Here is a 24155-nt window from a genome sequence, read left to right on the forward strand (position 1 = left end):
GGCAGGAGCAGCGCGGCGCTCATCAGCTCCCAGCGCACATCCTCATCCTCATCCTCATCCTCACCCCGGCCCGGGCCACGCAGGGAACTGCCAGGGACCTGATTATCCTGAGAATGGCCAGAGAAAGGCTCATTCAGGGAGCAATCAGTGAGCATTATCCAACCAATTCGATACACAAGGCTCTGAAAACCCGGGCGAAGTCCGTTCTGCCCGGGGGTGGAGGTGATGAAATTCAGGAATGTTTTCCCCCTCTCATTTCCCTTCTCCCCCTCTCTCATTTTCCTTTCCCCTCTCTCATTTCCAGGAACGTTTCCCCCCTCTCATTTCCAGGCATCTTTTCCCCCTCTCATTTCCTTTCTCCCTCCCTCATTTTCATTTTCCCTCCTCTCATTTCCATTTTTCCTCCTCTCATTTCCAGGCATCTTTTCCCATTCTCATTTTCCTTCCCCCCCCTCTCATTTCCCTTCCCCCCCTCTCTTTTCCAGAAATGTTTTCCCCCTCTCATCCTCTTTTCCCCTTTTCATTTCCCTTCTCCCTCTCTCATTTCCAGAAATGTTTTCCCCCCTCTCATTTTCCTTTATCCCTCTCATTTCCCTTTTTCCTCTCTCATTTCCCTTTCCCCCCTCTCACTTCTCTTTCACCCTCTCTCATTTCCAGAAATGTTTTCTCCCTCTCATTTTCCCTTTTCCCCATCTCATTTCCCTTCTCCCCCTCTCATTTCCCTTTCCCCCCTCTCATTTCACTTCTCCCCCTCTCATTTCCCTTTTTCCCCTCTCATTTCCCTTTCTCCCCTCTCACTTCCCTTTCACCCTCTCTCATTTCCAGAAATGTTTTCTCCCTCTCATTTCCCTTTCTCCCCCTCTCATTTCCCTTCCCCCCCTCTCATTTTCCTTTCCCCCTCTCACTTTCCTTTTCCCCCTCTCATTTCCCTTTCCCCCCTCTCATTTCCCTTCCCCCCCTCTCATTTTCCTTTCCCCCTCTCATTTCCTTTTCCTCCCTCTCATTTCCAGCCATGTTTTCCCCCTCCACTTCCCCTCTCCAGCTCTTTCTCCAGATTTAATTCCACCCTCCAAGGCAGTGGCTGGGACAGGAGATGTTTGTAGAGTCAGGGGTCTCTCCTGAGGGCTGAGGGTGGGACAATCCCATGGGAATGGGGTGGGATGGAGTCACCTCTGCTCCTCTGAGCATTCCCTTTTTCCCCTCAAAGCTCAGGCAGGAGTTCCCAGGAGCTGCTGCTGCTCCCTGGGATGAGGGGATTTGGACCCTGCTCTCCCTGCCTGGCATTTCCAGCCTGGGCAGATTTCTGAGGGTGGATCCTGTGGGATCAGGACCAGGGGAGGTGGGATGGGCTCAGGGGGTGGTTTGGGTGCAGCTGGGGCTGTTTGGGGCTGCTGGTGCCCTGGCAAGATGACTGCACAGCTCTGGCTCTGGTTCCTGCTGCCCATCCCAGCAGATCCAGCTTCCCCTGCTCCCCGTAGTGAAGGGCTGAGGCAAGATGAAATCCTTTGTCTGAGCTCACAGCTTAGGGAGAGGGTGGGAATTCTCTGTGCTCAGCTCTCACAAACCAGTGCAGAACCAGCAGAACCAGCAGGAGCAGCTGGTGCCACCTGGAACCTCTCGATTCTGGGGATGTGGGATCAGAACCTGGAGGAGAATTGGTGTTGAAAGGACGTGGCTTAGGGAGTAAATCCCCTTTCCAAAGGGCTGCAGGCGCTTTCATCTCCCCTGAGATGGTGTCCAACCCCCAGTCTGCTCCCTGGAGGGCAGTGGTGCTTTTCCAGCCCCCTCCAGGTGTTCAGTCATTGATGATTTTCTTTTTCCTGTGTCCCATCTCCTCTGCACAGCTCCTGACAGGAGGGCACAGCCGGGGGGTCGGGCTGTGCTCCAGGGAACAGGGACAGGAGCAGAGGGAACGGCCTCAGGCTGGGCCAGGGCAGCTCAGGGGGGATTTTGGGAACATTTCTTTACTGGAAGGATGGTCAGACATTCCTGGAAATGTTCAAAAACTGTGTGGATGTGGCTCTTGGGGACATGGGTCACTGGTGGCCTTGGCAGTGCTGGAGGAAGGTTGGACTTGGTGATCCTGGAGGTCAGTTCCAACCTCAATGATTCCATGATTTTGTGGTCCCACAGGTTTATTTAGGAGGCCCAATGGACATTTTGCAGAGGTGCAGACATGCCTTTCTTGAGTCACTCAGGTCCAAAGCAAATCTCCTTGGGCTGCAGGGTCTGGAAAACCCCTGAATTCCCAGCTCCTCACTGCTCTTTGCTGCTGCTTCATCACCCCTGATGCCCTTGGAATCAAAGAGCCCCAGCAGTCTGGGGTGGAAGGGTCCTTAGAGATGATCCAGCACCAGCCCTGCCATCTCCACACTGGGCACAAGGGTGTTGGATGTGCCATGGGAGCCCAGGATTCCCTGCTGGAGCTCTGTGGAGCTCTGGGAGTGGCCAGACTGAGCTCACCCACGGCACATGTTGATGCTGGGGCTCCTCACGCTGGAATTATCCCCAGGCTCTCTCTGCACCCCATGGACGAGCAGTGAGGGGGAGCTTTGGTGAGTCCCTGCTGGCCACACGAGGTGTGTGGCACTGGAAAGGTTCCCAGAGAACCCAGAGGTGTTGCTTGGTGCCTTCAGCATCCTCTTCCCACGATGGGACAACGAGCCAGGCTCACCAGTGCCATGCCTTGTTATTGTCACACTTCCCTGGTTCCTGCAGGGAGCAAAGGTCTGTGGGCACCTGGAGCTCTTCTCACCCAGCTGAGGGCCTGGGGATGATGAGCTGATCTGATTTGGCTCTGCTGGGGTGGCCAGAGAGGTTCTGAGTCATTGTTTGAGTCATGAGGCTCAGCCTCAGCGCTGGTGCCCCCGGGTGACTCGGTGACATTAATGCCAGGATTAACAGGGAGCTTTACAGGGGAGGAGAATGTGAGGGCACTGCTGGGAGGGAATCAAGGAGAGCTTTAGGTGGCTTTAAACCAGTGCTTGAGCTCAGCTCTGGTGTTCTGCAAAGATCACCCACACAGGCAGTGACCCATCCCTTGGCCCAAGGACCTCAGGGATGGCGTGGAATCCTGAGGGATGGGCCTGGAGCCCCTCTGTGCTCACCCCCTTTGCCACCTGCCAGCCTGCCCTGTTCCAGCAGCTCCTCAGCCCCATTCCCAGGGTTTCCCTTTTTCAGGAACCCCTCACACCCCCGTCACACCAAGGTTTCCATGTCTCTGCAGCCCCTCACCCTCATTCCCCGGGTTTGCATATCTCAATAGACCCCTCAGCCCCATTCCCAGGGATTCCCTGTCCAAATAGACCCCTCACCACCATTCCCAGGGTTTCCCTGTCCCAATAGACCCCTCACCCCCATTCTCAGGGTTTCCATGTCCCAATAGGTCCCCTCACCCCCATTCCCAGGGTTTCCATGTCCCAATAGGTCCCCTCACCACCATTCCCAGGGTTTCCCTGTCCCAATAGACCCCTCACCCCCATTCCCAGGGTTTCCATGTCCCAATAGGTCCCCTCACCACCATTCCCAGGGTTTCCTTGTCCCAATAGATCCCTCACCCCCATTCCCAGGGGTTTCCCTTTTCCAGGAACCCCTCACACCAAGGTTTCCATGTCCCAGCAGCCCCTCAGCCCCATTCCCAGGGTTTCCATATCTCAATAGACCCCTCAGCCCCATTCCCAGCGTTTCTATGTCCCAGCAGCCCCTCAGCCCCATCCCCAAGGTTTCCATGTCCAATAGACCCCTCACCACCATCCCCAGGGTTTCCATGTCCCAATAGAACCCTCAGCCCCATTCCCAGGGTTTCCCTGTCCCAATAGACCCCTCAGCCCCATTCCCAGGGTTTCCCTGTCCCAATAGACCCCTCACCCTCATTCCCAGGGTTTCCATGTCCCAGCAGACCCCACCCCAATGTGCCCCTAGCTTTCCCTGCCTTCCCAGTTTGTAAATAAGCTCTGGAAATGTGTGAGTGCCTTGGAATCATGGAATCACGAAGCTGGAAAGGAGCTCTGAAACCCTCAGGTGCAGCCATTAACCCTTCGCTGCCTGGTCCCCATGGAACCATTTCCCTTCCTCAGTCAGGGAGCTCAGCCCAGTGGGGTTTATAAATCTGTGTTTGTGCCAGGGAGCAGGGACAGGAGGGAGCTGTCCCGGGCCAGGGAGCACATCCTGCTCCCCCTGGCTGCAGCTGTCCTGCTGTGCCCCTCCAGCCTTCCCAGGGGTTCTCATCCTGTGGGATGAACTGAGGCAGAGGAGGGGAGGATGTGACCAGCACACATCTCACAGGGGGACTGGGGTCCTGTGAGCACTGCTGGGGTCAGGGATTTTGGGAAAACAGGCAGCACACCAGCTCCCACTCAGCCTTTTTCTCTTTTGTCCCCATCCTTAAACCAACTGTGAGTTAATTTGTGGATAATCCACACATGGCTCAGAATCCCAAGGACTCTGGGGAGAGCAGCACATCTGCAGCACAGGGATGGGAGGGTTGGATTTGATTCCTGCGCTGGTGCGCGCCGTGGGGAGGAGCAGGAGGGTGAGCTGGGCAGCTCCTGCCTGTGCCAAACCCAAATTCCACACTGTGCTCCCAGGATGGGATGTGAAAACCGGGCTGTGGTGGTGCCCGGGCTGTGCAGAGCAGCCCCGTGCAGGTTTTAGTGTTGGTTTTTATAACATTGCTCTCGTGGCTGTCAAAAGGAATTTTCAGACAAACCCGTGATTTCTCTCTGTTGATGAAATGATGCTGCAGTCTCCTGAGGTGCTGATGGCAGGGAAAGTTTGTTTTCTGCAGCTTCACATGAATGTTAAAGGGATATTTCTACCAGGCAAAAGTGCGGTGTAGCTGCCTTGCTAGTTAAGAGTTTTAATTGAAAAAGCAGTCAGTAAGGGGATAATGCATTTTTCAGCGGCATCTTTCTTTGGAGGCTGTGGAAGATGCTCTCATTAAGCTGACAATTAAAGCCTCTGAAGTTAGTGATGATCCCTGGCAGAGGCAGAGGGAAGTCACGAGCGAGGGGCTGCCCAAAGTCTTGCACAAAGTCAGAGCCCAGCAGTCCTTTTCTCTGGAATCACGTGTGGGACCGAGTCCTGCGTGGCCTCTGAGGGTGGAGTGACATTGGAGAGACCCGAACCGAGTAACTCCGTGCTCGGGGTCACACGGGCACAGGCCAAATGAATGCGGGGGCAGGTATCAGCACCTCTTTAAAATGCAAATTGTTTTCTTGCTAATCTGGCTAATTTAAAGAAATTAGCATCCCAAAGCATCCCGATTTGCATCCCAGCGCACGGATTCGCTGCTGTCGGTGCCATCGGTGTAAATCACCGGGAGCCGCTGTCACCTTGTTCCCTTCCGCAGCGATCCGGCCGGGAAGGGAACGTGCCGGGACCGATCCACCCCAGGGGCGCCTGAGGAACGCGTTTCCCCCTGCCCAGAAATGTTTTACAGAATGGCTCTCCAGGGGATGCGCTGCCCACCCCTTACCTCAATATGCCAGCCCAGAAACGAGCTCGGTCCTGCAGAGCTCCGCAGCTGGGAGCGGCTTTAGCAGCGGGACCATGAGCGGATCCCTCCCATTTTACAGCATCCCTTGCAGAGCCTCACCCCACAATATTCCCTCCCAGAAATCCCAGATCTCCTGGAGCCCGGAGACCCCAATTCGGCCCAGGGAGTGCTCGTGCTGTGCCGGTTTCGGGCTCGGGCTGTGCTGGTTTTGTGTCCGGGCTGTGCCGGTTTTGGGCTCAGTTTGCGCCGGTTTTGGGCCCGGGCTGTGCCGGTTTTGTGCCCGAGCCCAAAGCCAGCCCGGGCTGTGCCGGTTTTGTGTCCGGGCTGTGCCGGTTTTGTGCCCGGGCTGTGCCGGTTTTGTGGCCGGGCTGTGCCGGTTTTGTGCCCGGGCTGTGCCGGTTTTGTGCTCAGGCTGTGCCGGTTTTGGGCTCGGGCTGTGCCGGTTTTGTGGCCGGGCTGTGCCGGTTTTGTGCCCGAGCCCAAAGCCAGCCCGGGCTGTGCCGGTTTTGTGCTCAGGCTGTGCTGATTTTGGGCTCGGGCTGTGCCGCTTTTGGACTCAGGCTGTGGTTTTTCCCACGGCGTTTGTGCCAAGATAAGGGCACGGGAAATCGCGATCAGCTGCGCGGCTGCTCAGATCGGCACACGGGAGTGTGATACGAGGCACAAATTTGATTGATAAGAAGTGCAGATGTGATTGATAAAAAGCATAGATGTGATTGATAAGAAGCGCAGGTGTGATAAGTGCAGATGTGGTTGACAAGAAGCACAGATGTCATTGATAAGAAGCACAGATATGATTGATGAGAAGCACAGATGTGATTGATAAGAAGCACAGATGCACGGGTGTGATAAGAAGCACAGATATGATAAGAAGCACAGATGTGATTGATTAGAAGCACAGATGCACAGGTGTGATAAGAAGCACAGGTAGCAGCGGTGGCAGGGCTGGCACACGGCACTGCCATGGGCACTGCCGGTGTTTCAATCGTGGCCCTGGCATTGATCTGCTGGAGCCTCACAGTCTGAGACACTTCTCACACCTGGGGACTGAGCAGCAGCAGCTCCAGGGAGGGCTGGATGCGGTCACTTCCCTGTGAATGGGAGTAAAACACACCCCCCACAAATCCTACCAGTGCAGGGAGCAGGTTTGATTTACCCAGCCCATCAGTTCATTAACATGGAGGAGGAGATGTCCGTGGCCTGATCAATGAAGGAGATTTTCCACAAGATTAGGTTAAGCATTCTCAGGAGATCTGGGCATTGAACTGCTCAGACAGACAGGGATTTTAAAGATCTTTCAGCAGGTAGGAATATCCCTTTATTTTGTGGAGGGAAAAGTGACATTTGGTACAAAACTCCCTCCAAACAGCCCCCTGCCTTGTTCAGAGCAGGAGCCACACTCAGCACTGCACCAGCTCAGCTCATTAGTGGCAGGACCTGTCACCTGTCCCTGCTGGTGGCACTGAGGCTGTGCCTGCACTGCCTGCTCTGCATGCCAGGCACACACGGATGCTGCTGGCAAGCTGGGCTGAAAAACCTGCTGGATCTGCAATGGCCTGGCCCCTGCTCTGGATCTGCAATGGCCTGGCCCCTGCTCTGGATCTGCAATGGCCCGGCCCCTGCTCTGGATCTGCAATGGCCTGGCCCCTGCTCTGGATCTGCAATGGCCTGGCCCCTGCTCTGGATCTGCAATGGCCTGGCCCCTGCTCTGGATCTGCAATAGCCTGGCTCTTGCTCTGCCTGCTGGATCTGCAATGGCCTGGCCCTGCTCTCCCTCTCCCTCCCTCTGGAGCCTGGGTCTGGCCTTGTAAATCATGTGCAGAACCTGAGAGGGAGAGCCCTGGCTGTGCTGCTGGCTCCTGTCCCCCTGCCAAAATGGCTTTTTGGGAGCTGCCTCTGGACTGTCTGGAGCTAGGGAATGACCTGTTCCCCTCAGTGCACGGCCTGATTCTGTCCTTGGGGCCATCTGGGACATAACAGGGGTCATTCCCTGGCACAGCAAAGGATTTGGGTCTGTGAGCACCAAGAAGCTGCTGTGGAGGTTCCCCAGGGTGTGGGGATCCGGATGTGCAGCAGGTCCAGAGGGGCATGTTGGGCTTGAAAGGGTAATTCATTTATAATAATGAGGGTGGTGAGACCCTGGCACAGATTTCCAGAGCAGCTGTGGCTGCCCCTGGATCCCTGGCAATGCCCAAGGCCAGGCTGGAGGGCCTTGGAGCACCCTGGGATAGTGGAAGGTGTCCCTATTCACATCAGGCTGCACTATATGGCCTCTAAAAGTCTCTTCCAACCCAACCTTCTCTCTGATTTCTGAGTCTCTGATCTTTTCTTCTCATTCCAGGGGATGGCCAGGTGGATTTTGATGAATTTATGACCATTCTAGGACCTAAGCTGGTGTCGTCGGAGGGCAGGGATGGCTTCCTGGGGAACACAATAGACAGCATATTCTGGCAGGTAAGTCAGCATTGCTTGAATTGTAGCTTCAGGCAGCTCTCAGCAGCTTCCAGAGTGGATTTGTTGAGGAGCACAGGATGTTTTACTGAGTGGGAATGACTGTGGAAAGGGTGTTGAGGTCCATCATGCTGGGGGCTGTGGGACAACATCCCATGTTGGGGGAGAGAATTGTGTCCAGCTAAGCCCTGTGTACCTGTGGATGGATGCAGCTGGACACAGCAGCACCCCAAGACTCGTGCAGCACCTTTGGGACTCTGAGATTCACTTCTGGAAGGAAAAGCATTTTTTTCCAGCAATCTCTTGAGCTGGGAACCTTGAAGCTACCCAGCTGCTCCCAGAAGTATGTCCCTGTCCAGTGTCCCTTGGCTGTGGCAGGGGTTGTTCCACACAGAGGTGTCTTGGTTTGGAAAGACAGGAGTCTGCTGAGGAAGGCAGGAACCTCCCCTGAGATGGAGAATGCAAAGCCTCCCCACCCCTCTGAATTGCTATAAATTTTAAATTAAGGGGCTCTCAGGCAAAAAATATGGGAGCAGGAAATAACAGTTCTTTAATAGGGAAAGGAAAAAAAATAAAAGGATAAAATAAACAATGCAGTACATGAAACAACACTGACAGAGTCAGAACCCAACCTGACACCCTGTGGGTCAGGGTGTTGGCAGCAGTCCCATTGGAATTGTGGCTCAGCCCTCCTGCAGTGTCAGGGGTGGTTCTGCTGGAGCAGGGATCCTGTAGAGAAGGATGGATTCTTCCTCTGAAGATCCAGTGGGAGAAGAGGCAGCTGCTGTTCCTCTGGGGAAACCAGTGGAGAAGCCGTGCTGGTGTTCCAGAATCTCCAGATTGTATCCATGTAGGAATGCTTGGCTCCTCCCTCTGGGCTCACATCTCCCAATGGGATGCTGTAGTTCTTATCAGCCATGCAGTGACATTCAATAGCTGTTATCAGCAATGTCCCCTCCTGAGGGAGGTGTGAATGTGGTCACTCAAAGAGAGAGATAAGGCAAACTGCCCACTTGGCAAAGGTAATCTGCCATACAGAGGGTAATGGAAAACATCTTGCATTGCAATCTGGAACAGGAGGGAATGTGCTGGGCAGGTCAGGTCCCACTGGGATTTCTGCTGAATTTAGGGATGAGCACTCTGTATTGTGCCAGAGAAAGTTTTGCCCCAGGTGCTGCCCTGGGGTGGTTTGGTCCTGCTGGACCCAGGCACTGGAAGGACACAGATCCAGCACTGGGAGCTGCTTTTTGCCTGCCCTGCAGTGAGACTTTAAACAGAGCTGGACCTTCCAGGAAAAGCAGTCCAGGCTGTTATGGCAGGATCAAAAATTCTCCAAAACACAGAGCTGCACGTTTGCTGCCAATGGTTCAAATGTGTGGCTTCCTGTGGGATTCCAGCTCCTTTCACTGACCATCCCACAACCCTGGCCTGCTGAGAAACTTTGGCTGTTCTCAAGTTTAATGAAGCAAAAGAGCCAAAGCTGGAAATGAGATTTTCTGCCTTCTTTTACAACCCTCCAGCCCTGTCCAGACTGAATTGGGTGGAGCTTTGGAAGAGTATTTTAAAAGGCTTTTAAAAACTTGTTCTGGCCTTCTGGCACGGGACAGGAATAACCCTGAAAATCCTGCTCTGGATTCCAGGATTTGATTGTCAAAGCAGGAGTTTGGTGCTGGTGAAGCCCCCATGGTTTGTGATGCATCTGGGGGGAGTAAATGGCACCACGAGGAGTAGGACTGGGTGCCAGGGATGTTTTGGTGCCTCCATTGCTCCTTGTGAGCTTCATCCCAGGCTCGGAGCGAGAGGAGGGAGCCCCATCCCATCCCATCCCATGGAGCTGTTGGCACCTTCCAGAATTCCAGCCCCTCAGGAGCTGCTCAAGAAGCAAAAATCCTGGTGGGAAAATCAGGTTTGTGAGCTGAGCTCTTGGATGGGGAGCAGAGAAGTCTGGAGCCTTGCTGAGAATTCTGCTCACAGTTTAACCCACTGCTTTTAGTGACACTCCCACCCCTGCAAATGCCTGGAATGAGGCTGGGAGACGGGATTGTGCCTGGATTTAGGGCAGTGGGTTCCTGGGATCAGCTTCCATAGGGACATGGCTCTGGTGCCTCCCTGGCTGTGATGGGACAGGGAAAAGGGAGCAGAGGCTCCAGGTGGGAGCCCTGGTGGGCAGGGACAGCCTCAGGGGCTCCTTCAGGCAGCAAAGCTCTGACTGAGTTCCACCAGTGCTCCATGGTGTTGGAGAACAGCAGTTATGGGCTTTACCACCTCTTTACTCAGCACTTCCCTGGATTTCTGAGCCCTTGAAGAGCTCTGATTGCTTTTCCTCTGGGGTTGGAGTACAATATCTCTGCAGCTTTTTCCCAAAGACAAAGCAAGGAAAAATCATGGAAATGTCATTCAGGGAACAGGTTCTCTTTGCCCATTGCTCCCTGGCTTTACCAATCCCTCTGCAGGGCCATCAGTCACCTCATCCCTGAGCACTTCTGCCTCTGCAGCATCTCCAGTGGGACCCCTGATGGGAAGCCAAGCTTTTGTGGGAGCCAGGGCTTGGCCGTGCTCCCCATTTCCCCTGATGTGCAATTTCCACATTTTCTGGAGTGAGTGGCCGGGGCTGAGTCCGGGTTGCTGACAGAGCCCTTCAGCTCTGCAGCCACTCCCAAGGAAGGATTTTAAGGAGGGAATGGTGCCCACAAGGCTGTGCCCATGCCCAGGGCTGGGGGACAAGGATGGGACAAAAGGGACACCTGGCTGAGCAGTGCCACCATGAAGCCTCACCCCAAAGCTTCTTCAATCAGTCCCATAGGAGAGAGGAGCCATGTGGGCATCCCAAAAGTGCCTTCCCCTCTCCATCCCAGAAGCTGCCCTCCAGCCCTCCCCACGCTGGGATGTCTTTGCCAGGCTCATTTCTAAGGGCAAAGACCTCCAGGCTCCAGGGTTAAACACTTCCTTGGGGATGGAATGTGGAGAAGTGTGGCAGTGTTCACAGGGGTCCAAGGATGAGGGAAGAGATGAGGATCTGACTCCATGTTTCAGAAGGCCGATTTATTGTTTTATGATATATATTATATTAAAACTATACTAAAAGAATAGAAGAAAGGATTTCATCAGAAGGCTGGCTAAGAATAGAATAGGAAAGAATGATAACAAAAGCTTGTGGCTCGGACTCTCTGTCCAAGTCAGCTGACTGTGATTGGCCATTAATTAGAAACAAGCAACATGGGCCAATCACAGACGCACCTGTTGCATTCCACAGCAGCAGATAATCAATATTTACATTTTGATCTTGAGGCCTCTCAGCTTCTCAGGAGGAAAAATCCTAAGGAAAGGATTTTTCATAAAAGATGTCTGTGACAGAGGAGCTCCAGGCTCTGGGGCCCAGAGAGAATAACAGCCCTGGAAGAGAGGTTTTGAATGGAAGGAACCTCTCTGGGGTGGCTGAAATGCTTTGGGAGGTCAGGACAAGTGGCATTGTTAAACAACAGAGCTGCATCTGCATTGGGGGCAGGGGAAATTCTGTGCCCACAGCACTGATAAGGTGATTTGGAAAAGCCAAATTATCAAGTACACTTTGTACCTGACCAGCTGAGAGCCAAAGTGCTGCCTGATTGATTTCCCCCTTTTTCCCTTTGCTGTGTGTACACGGAGGCTGCAGGGAGTTTCAGGCAGGATATCTGGGGCTTTGTGTGGCATCAGGGGACAGGGGAGGCTGCAGGGAATTTAGGAGGACATCTGGGGCTTTGTGTGGCATGAGGGGACAGGGCTGGATCATCCCCTCAGCCACGGTGCCCGTGCATGCCATCAGGAGCAGCCTGGGCATTTGGGGATAAACAAAGCTGCTTTGCAGGAGCAGCAGAATTCCAATGGGGAGATGCTGCCCAGAGCTCTCATTTCTCACTGCTGGGATGTCCCTGCAGGTTTGGGGAGGCAGGTCTTGTGTGATAATTTACCTGTGGGCAATTTTAGAAGGAAATTGAGACAGGACCTCTGAGCTGGTTTTGATGATGAGGTTTATTTTCTTATCTTCTACATGGGCAGGAAGGGTGAGTTCAGCTCACATCTTCATTGCACGGTTCACAAGGTCACAAGACTCTTAGTTGCAAGACTTTTTAAGGAGTTATTGACCAATAAAACACTGCCAACAAGGATATTTATGTTTTTGACCCAATCCTTAAATATTTCATCTAATGGACCCATGCTACAGGGTAAGCTTTCTTAGCCAATCATGTTATGACACACAAACCTACAGTGCTGCATGCTAAACTCCTTCTTTACCTCTCTGTAACTACTTTTATTTTTTTCTATATCTTAAACTCTGAAACTCTAAACTTTCCTCTACTTAGCTTAACATGTCTCTGCTTTAAACTATAAATCCACATTCTCACTTCCAGCACCTAAGTTTGGAAGCCTTTTCCAAGGTCTCAGATCAAATCCTGTGTTTAATCCTAAACTTTGGATTACAGGCCCAAAGTTCTGAGAGTTCCCTGCATTTCATATTCCACCAGTCCTGCACAGGGAACAGCTCAGCAGCTGTTTGTGCTCTCTGGGTTTGGGGGAACCTTTTCCTTTCTCCAGGCTCTCACAGACTTTTGCTAGGGGGAGGGATAGCCTGGGGTTTGTGATCCTTGACGGGTGAGGAGGAATGGCCAAAAATCCAACAGCACCCCTGTGCGAGGAGGGAGGGATGTGCAGGGACAGCAGGGACAGGCCAGGGACAGCAGGGACAGGCAGGGATGGGCCAGGGACACCAGGGACAGGCCAGGGACAGCAGGGATGTGCAGAGACAGGCAGGGACATCAGGGACAGGCCAGGGACATCAGGGATGTGCAGGGACAGCATGGACAGGCCAGGGACAACAGGGATGTGCAGAGACAGGCAGGGACAGCAGAGCCGGGCCAGGACAGGCCAGGGACAGCAGGGATGAGCCAGGGACAGGCAGGGATGTGCAGGGACAGCAGAGACAGGCAGGGACAGGCCATGGACAGGGAGGGACAGCAGGGGCAGGCCAGGGGCAGCAGGAACTCCTGACTGAGCTGCACCCCCAGCACAGGCCCCAAAGGACACTTTGTTCCCTGGAAATCGGAGCAGGGCCCTCATCCAGCTGTGAGGGTGCATTGGGGCTGGCTGGGGACACGGGACAGCAGAGGGACACGGCTGGGCTGGGACACGGCTGGGCTGGGACGCGGAGGTTCCCCTCCGATCCCAGCCTCGAGGTTTCAGGTTTCCTGCTCTGCCCGTGCAGCTGGGAATGCAGGAGAGTCCCAGGGGACACATCGGGGCTCTCCTGATCTGGTCAATCAATGAGTGCCTTAATAGAGTGAAATGAAGGGGAAAATGTGAGGGAATGGCCGTGGCACAGGGCAGGGCACGGAGGGAGAGGGAAGGGAGGGAGTGAGGGAGCAGGAGATGAGGGAACAGGGAGTGAGGGAACAGGGTGAGGGGCCAGGGGGTGAGGGGAAGGGAGTGAGGGGACAGGGAGTTGAGGGAACAGGGAGGGAGGGAGCGGGAAAGAAGAAGAAAGGAACGAGGGAGAGGGAGGGAACAGGGAGTGAGGGAGAGGGAAAGAGGGAAGGGAGTGAGGGAGCAGGGGGTGAGGGAGAGGAGATGAGGAAGAGGGATGAGGGAAAGGGAATGAGGGAGCAGGGAGTGAGGGGCTGTGTTGGGGCTGTCTCTGAAGACAGTTTTTTCTTTATGGAGTTTCAGAGATAAACCTGCTGCAGTTGCTTCCCGTGTGTGAGTTCCTCCTGCTGTCCCTGCAGAGGAGTTAATCTGATGATAGCAAATGAGCCTTGCTGCAGAGGAATCCTTTGTGTCTGTGTCCAATTTGATGTGGGAACAGCTCCAGGTGCCCCTCTGGGGTCAGCCCTTCCTCCCTCTCCTCCTCCTCCTCCTCCTGAGGCAGTGCAGCCCCTCTGGGCAGGTGCAGGATGTTGTAAAACCACAGGATGGGACATTTTACATCTTGCAGCAGAATTTTTTTTGCTGGGGCTGAGCTGCTCTGCTGCAAAAATCTCAATTCCTGGATTTCAGGAGCTGCTGTGTCAGCTTTTAAAAGAACCTTAAATCGACTGCTGGGGAGAAAGAGAGGTGAGAGATTCGGAAGGAATTCTTTATTCAGAGGGTGCTGAGGCCCTGGCACAGGGTGCCCAGAGTAGCTGTGGCTGCCCCTGGATCCCTGGCAGTGCCCAAGGCCAGGCTGGATAGGGTTTGCAGCAGCCTGGGATGGTGGAAGGTGTCTCTGCCCATGGCAGGGGGGAATGAGATGAGCTTTAAGGTCCATCCAAGCCAATTCATTCCACATGTCTGTGATTCACAAATCCTCTGCCCTCCCTCTGGGTGGCTGCTCTGGGGTTTAAATCAGGAAATGCAACTGAAAGTTTGGGTGGAAATTGTATGGGTGGCGACAAAGATGGAGAACTGCGGCTGGTCCATGGCACCAGGAACACCTCCCCAAATCCTCTTCCACCAAATGAGTGCTTCCCTCATTCTGGGCAGCACTTTTTGGTTGCTGAACCTGAGATATCTTCAAATGATTTCCATGGAAAAATTTCTGTACATTTAAAATATCCACCATTTCTTGGGTTTTCCCAGCTGGAAAAGTAAAGGACAGGTTGGAAACCTTGGCACTGATTATCCTGCAAAAGCACTGCAAAGTGAACTGGGAGCCAAGGCAGAAACCTTTCTGGGGCACCCAGCTTGGTCATTGTGTTCACCAGTGCCCCTGACCTCAAGCATCCTGATCATATCCTAATTTCAGGAATTAGATTTCCTGTGACAGCTTCTCCTGCAGTTTAGGTCGTAGTTTCCTCATATCCATATTTAAAAGGTGAGATTTTCCATGGGGAGGTTGCAGGTGGCTGGCATGAAGTTCATCCCAAAAAACCTGGGACACTGCTTAGTGTCCTTTAGCTCATCCTAAATATCCTGGGACACTCACAGAGTGTCCATGAGCTCATCCCAGATAACCTGGGACACTCACAGAGTGTCCATGAGCTCATCCCAGATAACCTGGGACACTCTCAGAGTGTCCCTTGGAGCTATCAGAGGGAAACAGCCACTTCCAGGGTACAATTCAAGGGATCTGCTTTGGGCATCAGCCTCAGGAAGGGATAAATTGTGCTTCAGAAGTGCCATTTTTACTGCCTTTGGTACAAAAAATGTGGAGGGAAGTGGCTCAGGTGGAGCTGTGTGCACTGGGGACAGCTAAATGTCACCTCATGGGTCCCAGCAAGGCTTTCAAGGCCTTTTTGGTGCAAGTTCCAGCCCTGTGGTGCTGTTATCAGTGGAAGGGGAGCAGTTCTGCTGCCCCACTGAGCCTCCCTTTGCTGCCAGGACATTTTGGCCCTGCTGCTCCCTGTGGATTTGTGGCAGCACAGGGAGAGCTGAGCCTGTGCAGGGATGAATCCATCTCCAGACACTGCTCCCTGTGCCAAGGTCTGTGTCCAGATGTGCTGGCACAGCTGGAGCAGATGTGAGCACTGCAGGGCTTCGTGCCCTGGCTGGTGGTGGCACAGTGTCCCTGTCGTGCCCCTGGAGCCCTGGATGAATCCACCACAGCAATTCTGGCAGGCCTCACGTTCACCTGCCTGTGAAGGGACCTCCTTTCCACCACCACATTTTCCCTGCAACAAAATCCACCCTCCAAACCTCCAGGGCAGAGTTTACAGCTGGAGATGGCAAGGTTTTGTGTCGGTTTCTCGGCTGTTTAGGTGGCCTGGAAAGGCCCAGGGTGGCCTTGGACAGTCCGGCGCTTCAAAGGACGAGAAGAGACTTCTGATCTTTTCTCGGTCTTGGTGTTTATTAATTGTTTATCTAAAAGATTTTCTCTCGGCCCAACAGAGGTCTGCACAGCAAGTCAGCCATGGGCACACTGAGAGCCCCCAGGGCGGTCACTTATCTTTATACCCGAAGTTACGTGTACAATATTTATCATTTTTCCCCAATACCTTCTACCCTTATTAACTGGTGCACTTCTAGTAATAACCAATCCCAAAGTGCCACCATCACCACAGAAGATGGAGGTCAAGAAGAAGAAGAAGGACAGGACACGCCCCAATTCCTCCATCTTACTTCTTTAGACCCCCCTGTACAGAAATCCTAAACCCTGTGTTTCACACTCTAATTAACTTATCCCTTCACCATTCATCCAGTGAAATCCTCCCATCCTCATACAGGTGTCGTCTCCTGTGCAGGATCAAAGTCCAGCCACCAGACACTTCTGGCAACATTCCAGGACTCCCGAGCCCCCCAAGGGTGGTCTCGGTCACTCTGCACCTCCGTCCTGAGGTGCTGAGATCCCACAGTTTTGGAAGCAGCAAAGCAGGAGAAAAGCAGGATTTCCTTGCCCAGCTGTGGTTTTGAGCTTCAAGCAGCACATTTAGCCCTCAGAAATGCTCTGCAGCTTTGGTTCAGAGCCTGTTTAAAGCAGGCAGTTGGTATCCAAAGGGTTCCTGCCTGCTGGGTTCAGGATCTGACTGCCCTGGAAGGTGTGACTGGGCTCTGTGCACCCTCTGCAGTGCTCAGGGACACTTCCTCCAGCAGCTCTCATGGTTCAGAGGTTCTTCTTTCTGTGCCAGTTTATTTATAAACTCAGTCTGCAGCCCCAGGGCTTTTTTTGAGAGATTTTTTTTCTCTTGCCTGGTGTGTGAAATAGGAATTGTGCTGTGGATTTCTCAGGGATTCGCTTGGAAGTGTTAGGAGCAGCCTGTAGGAAAGGTGAATGTGTGGGAGCATTACCTGATCTCCCAGCATCATGGGGCTGGGAGAGGCTTCCTGGCTTTTTTCTGAGGGGATCAGAATCTCCAGCAGCCCTGAGGACCAGGATCTACCTTCAGTGCTGGTTTTATTGGAATTGGGATCATTTTTCCTTTGGAAAAGCCTCTTTGGGTGGTGGAGCAGAGGTGATGAGTTTCAGTCAGGGGACTTTCAGGGCAAATTCCAAATCCCCTCACTCCCAGTGTGAGGAAGGAGTTTCTGACAGAGAGGAGGCTCCACCCAGCCTTAAATCCCAATCCAGATCTCAGGATCATCCATCCATCCATCCATCCATCCATCCATCCATCCATCCATCCATCCATCCATCCATCCATCATCCATCCATCATCCATCCATCCATCCATCCATCCATCCATCCATCCATCCATCCATCCATCCATCCATCATCCATCCATCCATCATCCATCCATCCATCCATTCATCCATCATCCATCCATCCATCCATCCATCCATCCATCCATCCATCCATCCATCCATCCATCCATCCATCCATCCATCATCCATCCATCCATCCATCCATCCATCCATCCATCCATCCCTCATCCAGCCATCCATCTATTGCAGCAGCTCCAATCCTGCAGGATTTTGCCTTTGGCTTCCCTGGATTCTTCCCATTCCTGTAACAAAATCACCTCTCACTGCACTGCAGGAATTTTGTTGAGGAAAATCTTAATTGACTCAAAGGAAAGTCTGATTTTCGTGGAGATCTGAGATTGGGAACTTAAAACAGACTTGGCCTGTTTATTTCTTCTTTTTTTCTAAAGGATCCCCACTGTGAAATAAAAATCTACACATTGCTCTGCCTCCAAGCTCTGGCATTCAGTAGAGTAAAAATATCTGGGAAACTGAACTAAGGCTTGAAAAAGAAGGAAAAGCAGGAAAAAAACACTCCATCGTTCATAAACAAGCAGAAACCTCGAGGCATTTGCAACAAAGAAATGTGTTAGGAAGAAAATGACCTTTTCTGTGAAAGAAAAATCTAAAAAAAATAAATTACCTGCTTGGAAAAAAAAAAAGAAAAAAAAAAGAAAAAAAGAAAAAAGAAAAAAAGACCTGTGGAAAAATGTAAATGAAGAAGCTGCAAAGATCCCAGTGCTGGGGGTGGGGAGTGCTGGAGTTCCTTGGGGTGAAGGGAGGAAAGGCCTGTAGGGAATCCCTGCAGCCCAGTGGGTAACTCCCATTTCCCAGTGTGTATCCCAGATTTCAGGTGCACCTGGAACCTGGCACCAAAGCCCTGGCACAGGGTGCCCAGAGCAGCTGGGGCTGCCCCTGGATCCCTGGCAGTGCCCAAGGCCAGGCTGGACAGGGCTGGGAGCAGCCTGGGATGGTGGAAGGTGTTGGGGGTGGAATGGGATGGCTTTGAAGGTCCCTTCCACCCCAAACCCTTCTGGGATTCTGAGAGAACCCCCTGGAGGTTCCAGGCCCTGAGTGAGTCCTGGGGGTTTGTGATGCTCTCCTGGTGTCTCCTGAGTTCAGCTCCTGCCAGGGCCACCTGGGGCTGGGCTCCTGCCCCTGCAGAGGCACCAGGAGCAGTTTGCAAGTGCCCGTGGAGAAGGGAGGTGTCCCCTCTTGCTCATGCCCATACAGCTGTCACCTGTGTGGGGCAGCTGTGTCATCATTGATGGCCCTCACAGAGTCGCCCAGCCCAGCTGTCCTGAGCTACTGCCAGGATGGGGACGTTCCTGTGGCGACCAGGGTGGAGATGGCCTGGCTGTCCTGCAGGCTCAGCTCCACCCTGCCCTGTCCCCCGGGCCCCTCTGCTGCTGGCAGGAGATGGGACAGGGCCCCCTCCCTCCCCTTCCTTTGGGACCTTGCCCTAATTTCTCCAGGCACTTGTGCCACCAGTGCTGCCTGTGGGACTGTGCTTCAGTTTGGAAGTTTTTATTCGAGTTTGGGGTTTTTTTATTTCAATTTGGGGTTTTTTTTGTTTTTTTGTTTTATTTTTTCTTTAATTTCTGGGCTTTTGGGTGATGTGCAGGGACTGAGGGTGTTTGTGGTGCTGTGACCATCTCACATCACTGCACCAGTGCCAGGCAGATCCTTCCCAGGCTCTGAATCTATCAGCAAAATTCCCAGCAGATCTCTAATGCAGTTCTACCAAGTGAGTGGAACAATGCAGATCTTCAAGAGAAATTCCTTGAGGATTTTTCTTTAAGCACATTTACCACTTTACTCAGAACCCGTTCCTTTGTCTGGGTGTTTTCTGCACCATCATTTCTCTGTCTGAGGAGGTTTGGGGTTATTTTTGTGCTGACAAAGACAGAAATCTGCACTCTGAGGTGGCTGCAGCCTCCAGAGCCAGCAGTGCTGATGTGCTGTACAGATATTTGTTTTGTTATTTTTGCTGTTGAGAACACAAGTCTATCAAGTGGTCATTAGAAAAAATGATTCTGTGATCCAATACATTTACTCAGTTAAAGGAATGTAGCCACAGCAGGGGCCCAGAGCAACCTGAGGGAGCTGTGCAAGCATCCAATATTTGTGTGAGCTCAGTAGGAAGTGTTCAGAACTGATTTTTATCATTTTGGAGAGTGAATAAGTAGATCAGGCATAAAGGAAGATCTCTGCTCACAATGAGCCACAAGAAGGCTGCAGTTCCCTCCAGAGACGGATTTTAGTGTCCAAATTTCCTGCTCTGAGCAGAGCCAACCCTTGGGATCACCCAGCAAGGTGGAGCTCATGGAAGGGTTTGAGCAGGGAGTGGGAGCTGCTGCCTTCCCTGGGGAAGGGATGGGGGAATCATCCCTGACAGTGATCTGCATGTTTTTCATCTCCTGCCCCGGCTGGGGGTTGGTTCTGATGTTCCCCCGGGGGTCCCCTGCCCAGGAGATCATTATCAAACATGGCCCTGTCACTCCAGCTGCTCCCCTGTGCCCCTGCAGCTCCAGTGGCCTCACACTCAGGGAGTGACAGAGCGCTACAGAGAGACAAAGGAAACTGAGAAATGATCCTCACTTCTAAAAATGTAAAAGGTTTATTAAAACCTTATCAAAAATACAACAGAAGACTGAATAGAGAAAATATTTCAGCAGCAGGAGCAGAGGATTTTCCCCACCATGTGCTCACTCACACAATGGAGGTTTCACCTTTTAACCCTTTAGCTCCCCCGAAGTTCTGTCCATGGACTCCTCCTGCCCTGCCCAGTGCTGGAGATCCCTGCCTGACACCTTGATTGGAGCTCAGGGGCTGCCACAACAACGAGTGACCCTCCCAAATGTCCCAAACCCAGGGCACCCCTGAGAACAGCACAAGGGGGTAAAACACAACTATAAATCTATAAAGCTGCTCCTAACATATATACAGGATATTTGTGTTTTAATTGTGAGAGCCAACCACAGCATTGCTCATCTATCAGAAAACAAATGGAGGCATTTGAAAGGAGCAGAGCTGTCAGGGAGGGAGCCAGGCTGGGTGCAAGTGCCACATTCCAGGGATTTCAGGGACTCTGATTCCCTGTGAGGATAAATCCCTGAACCTCAGCTTCCAGCACTTGTGTCCTTTGTACACAGACAATTGAAGCAATATAAATATTTATTTTATGGCCAGCTGGTGTGTGGGTGCATGCTTTCACAACATTATCCAGGATTAAAGTGCCAGAGGTCAGGGTTAGGTGGGATATTGGGCAGGAATTGTTCCCTGTGAGGGTGGGCAGGCCCTGGCACAGGGTGCCCAGAGTAGCTGGGGCTGCCCCTGGATCCCTGGCAGTGCCCAAGGCCAGGCTGGACAGAGCTGGGAGCAGCCTGGGACAGTGGGAGGTGTCCCTGGATGGCACTGGATGGGCTTTAGGGTCCCTCCCAACCTAAACCATGCTGGGAATTCAGATTTAGGTTAAATTTATCTATTTCCCAATGTTGGCTTCCTTTTGCTGTGTCAGCCCTGTCCTGGCATTTTGCAATGCCACATTTTTAACACAGAAGGAAAGCTCTGCTGAACTCATGCTCAAAACCCCCTGTGTGGATGTTCCTGCACCTCTTTTTCCTACTGCCATTCAGAAGTTCTCAGTTTCAAGGGCATATTCAGGGTAGAAGTGGAATTTATTATAATCACAGAATGAAATGAGGATGAAACCTCCCAGGAACTGCTGGTTCAGCTCAGGATAGGCATGGAAAATAACCCCTCTTGTCCAGGATTGCTGTTTTGTGAACTTCCAGAGAAGGAGAACAAAGCCCTGTGAGGATGGAGGGAGTGGAGAGAAGCCTCCCCTCTGTCCTGCTGTCCCTGAGCCAGCTGAGCCTTTGGCACCTTCAGCCCCTTCTGAGCTTTCCTTGACTTCCCATGGGACACGGGGGCTCAGTTTAAGCACTTGAGCTGAGTTTAAACCTCATCTGGGGAAAAACACCAGCAGATCAGGGTTGGATGTGGCTCAGAGCAGAGCTGGGTAGGAACAGGCAAACTGGTGTGGGGCAGGGCTGAACTGGCCCAGAGCAGCTCCTAAACTGCTCCCAACCCTCTTTGGGGCTGGCAGGGGAGGGGTCCTTCTACCCTGCACCAAACCTTTAGGTGTGATCTCAGCTTGTTGGGAAGATTTAGACTTAGATTTTAGGTTTGTGTTTTGGTTCACATCTTGATTCATGCTGGGCCTGGCATAGGCAGGGAAATACCGGCATAAATCTCCCAAGATGAGGATCTTGGGAATGAAGGGACGAGCTGAGCCTGCTCTGTGTGTGCTGTGCTCCTTCCTCCTGTGCTGAATTTGGGGGTTCATTTTGGGTAGGTGAATATCAGAGAATATTTACACTGATGATTGGGAATAACCAACACATTTTTGTCAGTCCAATTCCCTTCAAACTGCCCTCTGTTTTTACCCAAGTGGGCCTTTGATCAAAGGCTTGGAAATTGCTGTTACACTCAGAATTCCTGCCCTGTTTTTCCTGAATATGTGCCTGGTTTTCATCAGTGTATTTGAAAATGTGTTTCACTCAGCAGTGACACAACACCCTCATTTATCTGGGCCTGTTTCTCAGCAAACAAATCAAATGGGGTTTCTCTTGTATCATTTGGAACAGAAAATGGAGCACTGGGCCAAAGGAAAATGACTTTGAGGTGTTTGATGTGGGGTTTTGCATTTCTGTAGCTCAGAGCAGTCCTGAGTGACCATGGGGTTGTCACACGTGGCCAGGCTGGCACTGAACTGGGGCAGGTGTCCCCAAGGCTGGGGACAGGGACATGTAAAGGTACTTCCATAGTAGTACCCCACTTCCCAGTGCCAGAGGGCAGGGCTGGATGGGATATTGGGAATTAGGAATTGTTCCCTGGCAGGGTGGGCAGGCCCTGGCACAGCTGTGGCTGCCACTGGATCCCTGGCAGTGCCCAAGGCCAGGCTGGACAGGGCTGGGAGCAGCCTGGGACAGTGGGAGATGTCCCTGCCACTGGATGGGCTTTGAGGTCCTTCCCACCCAACCCATCCATGATCCTGGGATGGGTTTTTGAGGCACTTTCTGAATCCCTTTCTTCTCTGGCAGTGGTGATTTATTCTCTCTCCAAACTTCCCCCATATCTCCCTGGGTTAAAGATGATCCTGATCTATGTCCTGGAGGATGAGCACTGCTCTGGCAGCCTGGGCTGCTTTGCCCACCACCCCTCCCTCATTATTCACAGAACCCCTGAATGGTTTGGGTGGGAAGGACCTCAAAGCCCATCCAGAGCCACCCCTCCATGGCAGGGACACCTCCCACTGTCCCAGGCTGCTCCAAGCCCCAGTGTCCAGCACTGCCAGAGATCCTGGGGCAGCCACAGCTGTGCCAGGGCCTGCCCACCCTCCCAGTGAGGAATTTTGTTCCTTTCCCACAGCCAGGGCCCAGCAGGGCTCTGCCAGGGCCGGGGCAGGGAAGGAGCAATGGGAGAAGGAGCAGACACAGGGCTGGGGGCTCTCCCAGCTCTGAGGAATCCTCTCCTTTCCCCACCTGCATGGCTCTGGAGCCAGCTGAGCTCTGATTGCTGAGCAGGAATTAAATTAGGGCAGTTAAACCCCAATCCACCCCAGCCAGGCACACTGAGAGGAAACGTTTGGTAATCAGCATGGAGTGGCTGATTAAAGGCCATTAAAATGCACCAGGAATGATTCTAATCCTCTCTCCACTTCCAGCCCAGCTCCTTTCCGGGTGTTGGGTAATCAGTGCTGACTTTAGCGATCAGCCCTGACACAGTGCCCCTGCTCAGGCATGAAGCTGCTGCCCCATCTCACAGCACACAGAAAACAAGGCAAGAATAATCGGATTTATAGAAAACAAGGCCTGGAATTTGCAGGAGGAAACACCCTGGAAGTGTTCTGTCCTCTTCCAGGTGATAATAAAATATTTTAAAATTATGGAAAATGCCAATCACTTGTTTTTTATAAATTTTAAAAGTTTAATAGTAATAAAATGGTTATAAAAATATTAAAATAATTAGAGTAATAAAAATTTTGGACAATTTGGATTAGGACAATATGAGACAATAGAAACAAAGAGTTAGGGACAGTCTGGGTACCTTTTCTGGGCAAAATAAGCCCAAAAAGGACCCACATTGACAGAGGATTAACCCTTAAAAGCAATAGCCTGTTGCATATTCATACACCTCATGCATGATGCATAAATTCCATTCAAACACAGGATTCTGTCTGGTCAGTGTCAGCTTCTTCCTCTGAATCCTGATGGCATCTCAGGGCTGGGCAAGGTGGATAGAAGTTCATTTCTTCTGATAATGGAGCAATAAATTCTCTTTCTCCGAAAGATTCAGGTGTCCTGTGGCTGCTATCTCCCTGCGAGTCCTTTCTTTAAGAAAAGTATCTTACCTAGCATAGTTTCTATTTTAACATTATGTTATAACCTCAAATTATATTTAACACACTACTTAAGAGAATTAATACAGCATTACTTTCTAACATAACACATATAATATTAATTTTAATATTTGCAAAAAAGCCAATCATAAAAAATGCATTTTTCACAAAATCATAGGAAATTTGGGGAGCTACAAAGAAAGTTAGGTTTAGTAGGCCCTGGGAAAAGGTTAAAGGTAGGCACTGGGAAATGTTAGGCCTTGTGTTTGCTAGATCATGTGAAACTGCACCTGTGTAGTCAGTATATGATAAATTGTTAGATGTAGTTAGATATAATTATTGTTTAAAGAATAATGAGAAACTGTTTTAGGGGTTTGAGGGGGCTCACAAGAAATCCATGCTTGGATAAAATCAATGTATACAATAGAACAATGTAAGTTTAATAATTAATATGTAAGTTATATAATGATAGGATATAAAACATGTTCAGCCAAAAACCAAGTTGGTCAGATTTAAGTCTGTACCCCTGACACCCAGAGCTGTTTAATAAAAGCACCTGCATGTAATCATTCAGTGATTATGTGTTCCTGAACACTAACACAGGGACACAGGAGACTTATGGATGATATTAGAAATTGAATTGCAGCATGGGTTGACAACTTCTGTGGTGGGGAG

At 51.8% G+C, this 24155-nt stretch overlaps 1 protein-coding gene across 4 annotated transcripts in view; it reads left to right on the top strand.

The window, feature by feature from the left end:
- The window catches only part of CALN1 (calneuron 1), a 176204-nt gene that overhangs the window by 109134 nt on the left and 42915 nt on the right, over positions 1-24155 (top strand). For all 4 annotated transcript variants that reach the window (XM_063173650.1, XM_063173651.1, XM_063173653.1 and 1 more), the window contains one exon: positions 7839-7951. In XM_063173650.1, coding sequence (XP_063029720.1) covers positions 7839-7951 — 113 coding nt within the window. The remainder of the gene's footprint in view (positions 1-7838; positions 7952-24155) is intronic.

This window comes from Melospiza melodia, chromosome 21, assembly GCF_035770615.1.
Source record: "Melospiza melodia melodia isolate bMelMel2 chromosome 21, bMelMel2.pri, whole genome shotgun sequence".
Lineage (NCBI taxonomy): Eukaryota > Metazoa > Chordata > Aves > Passeriformes > Passerellidae > Melospiza > Melospiza melodia.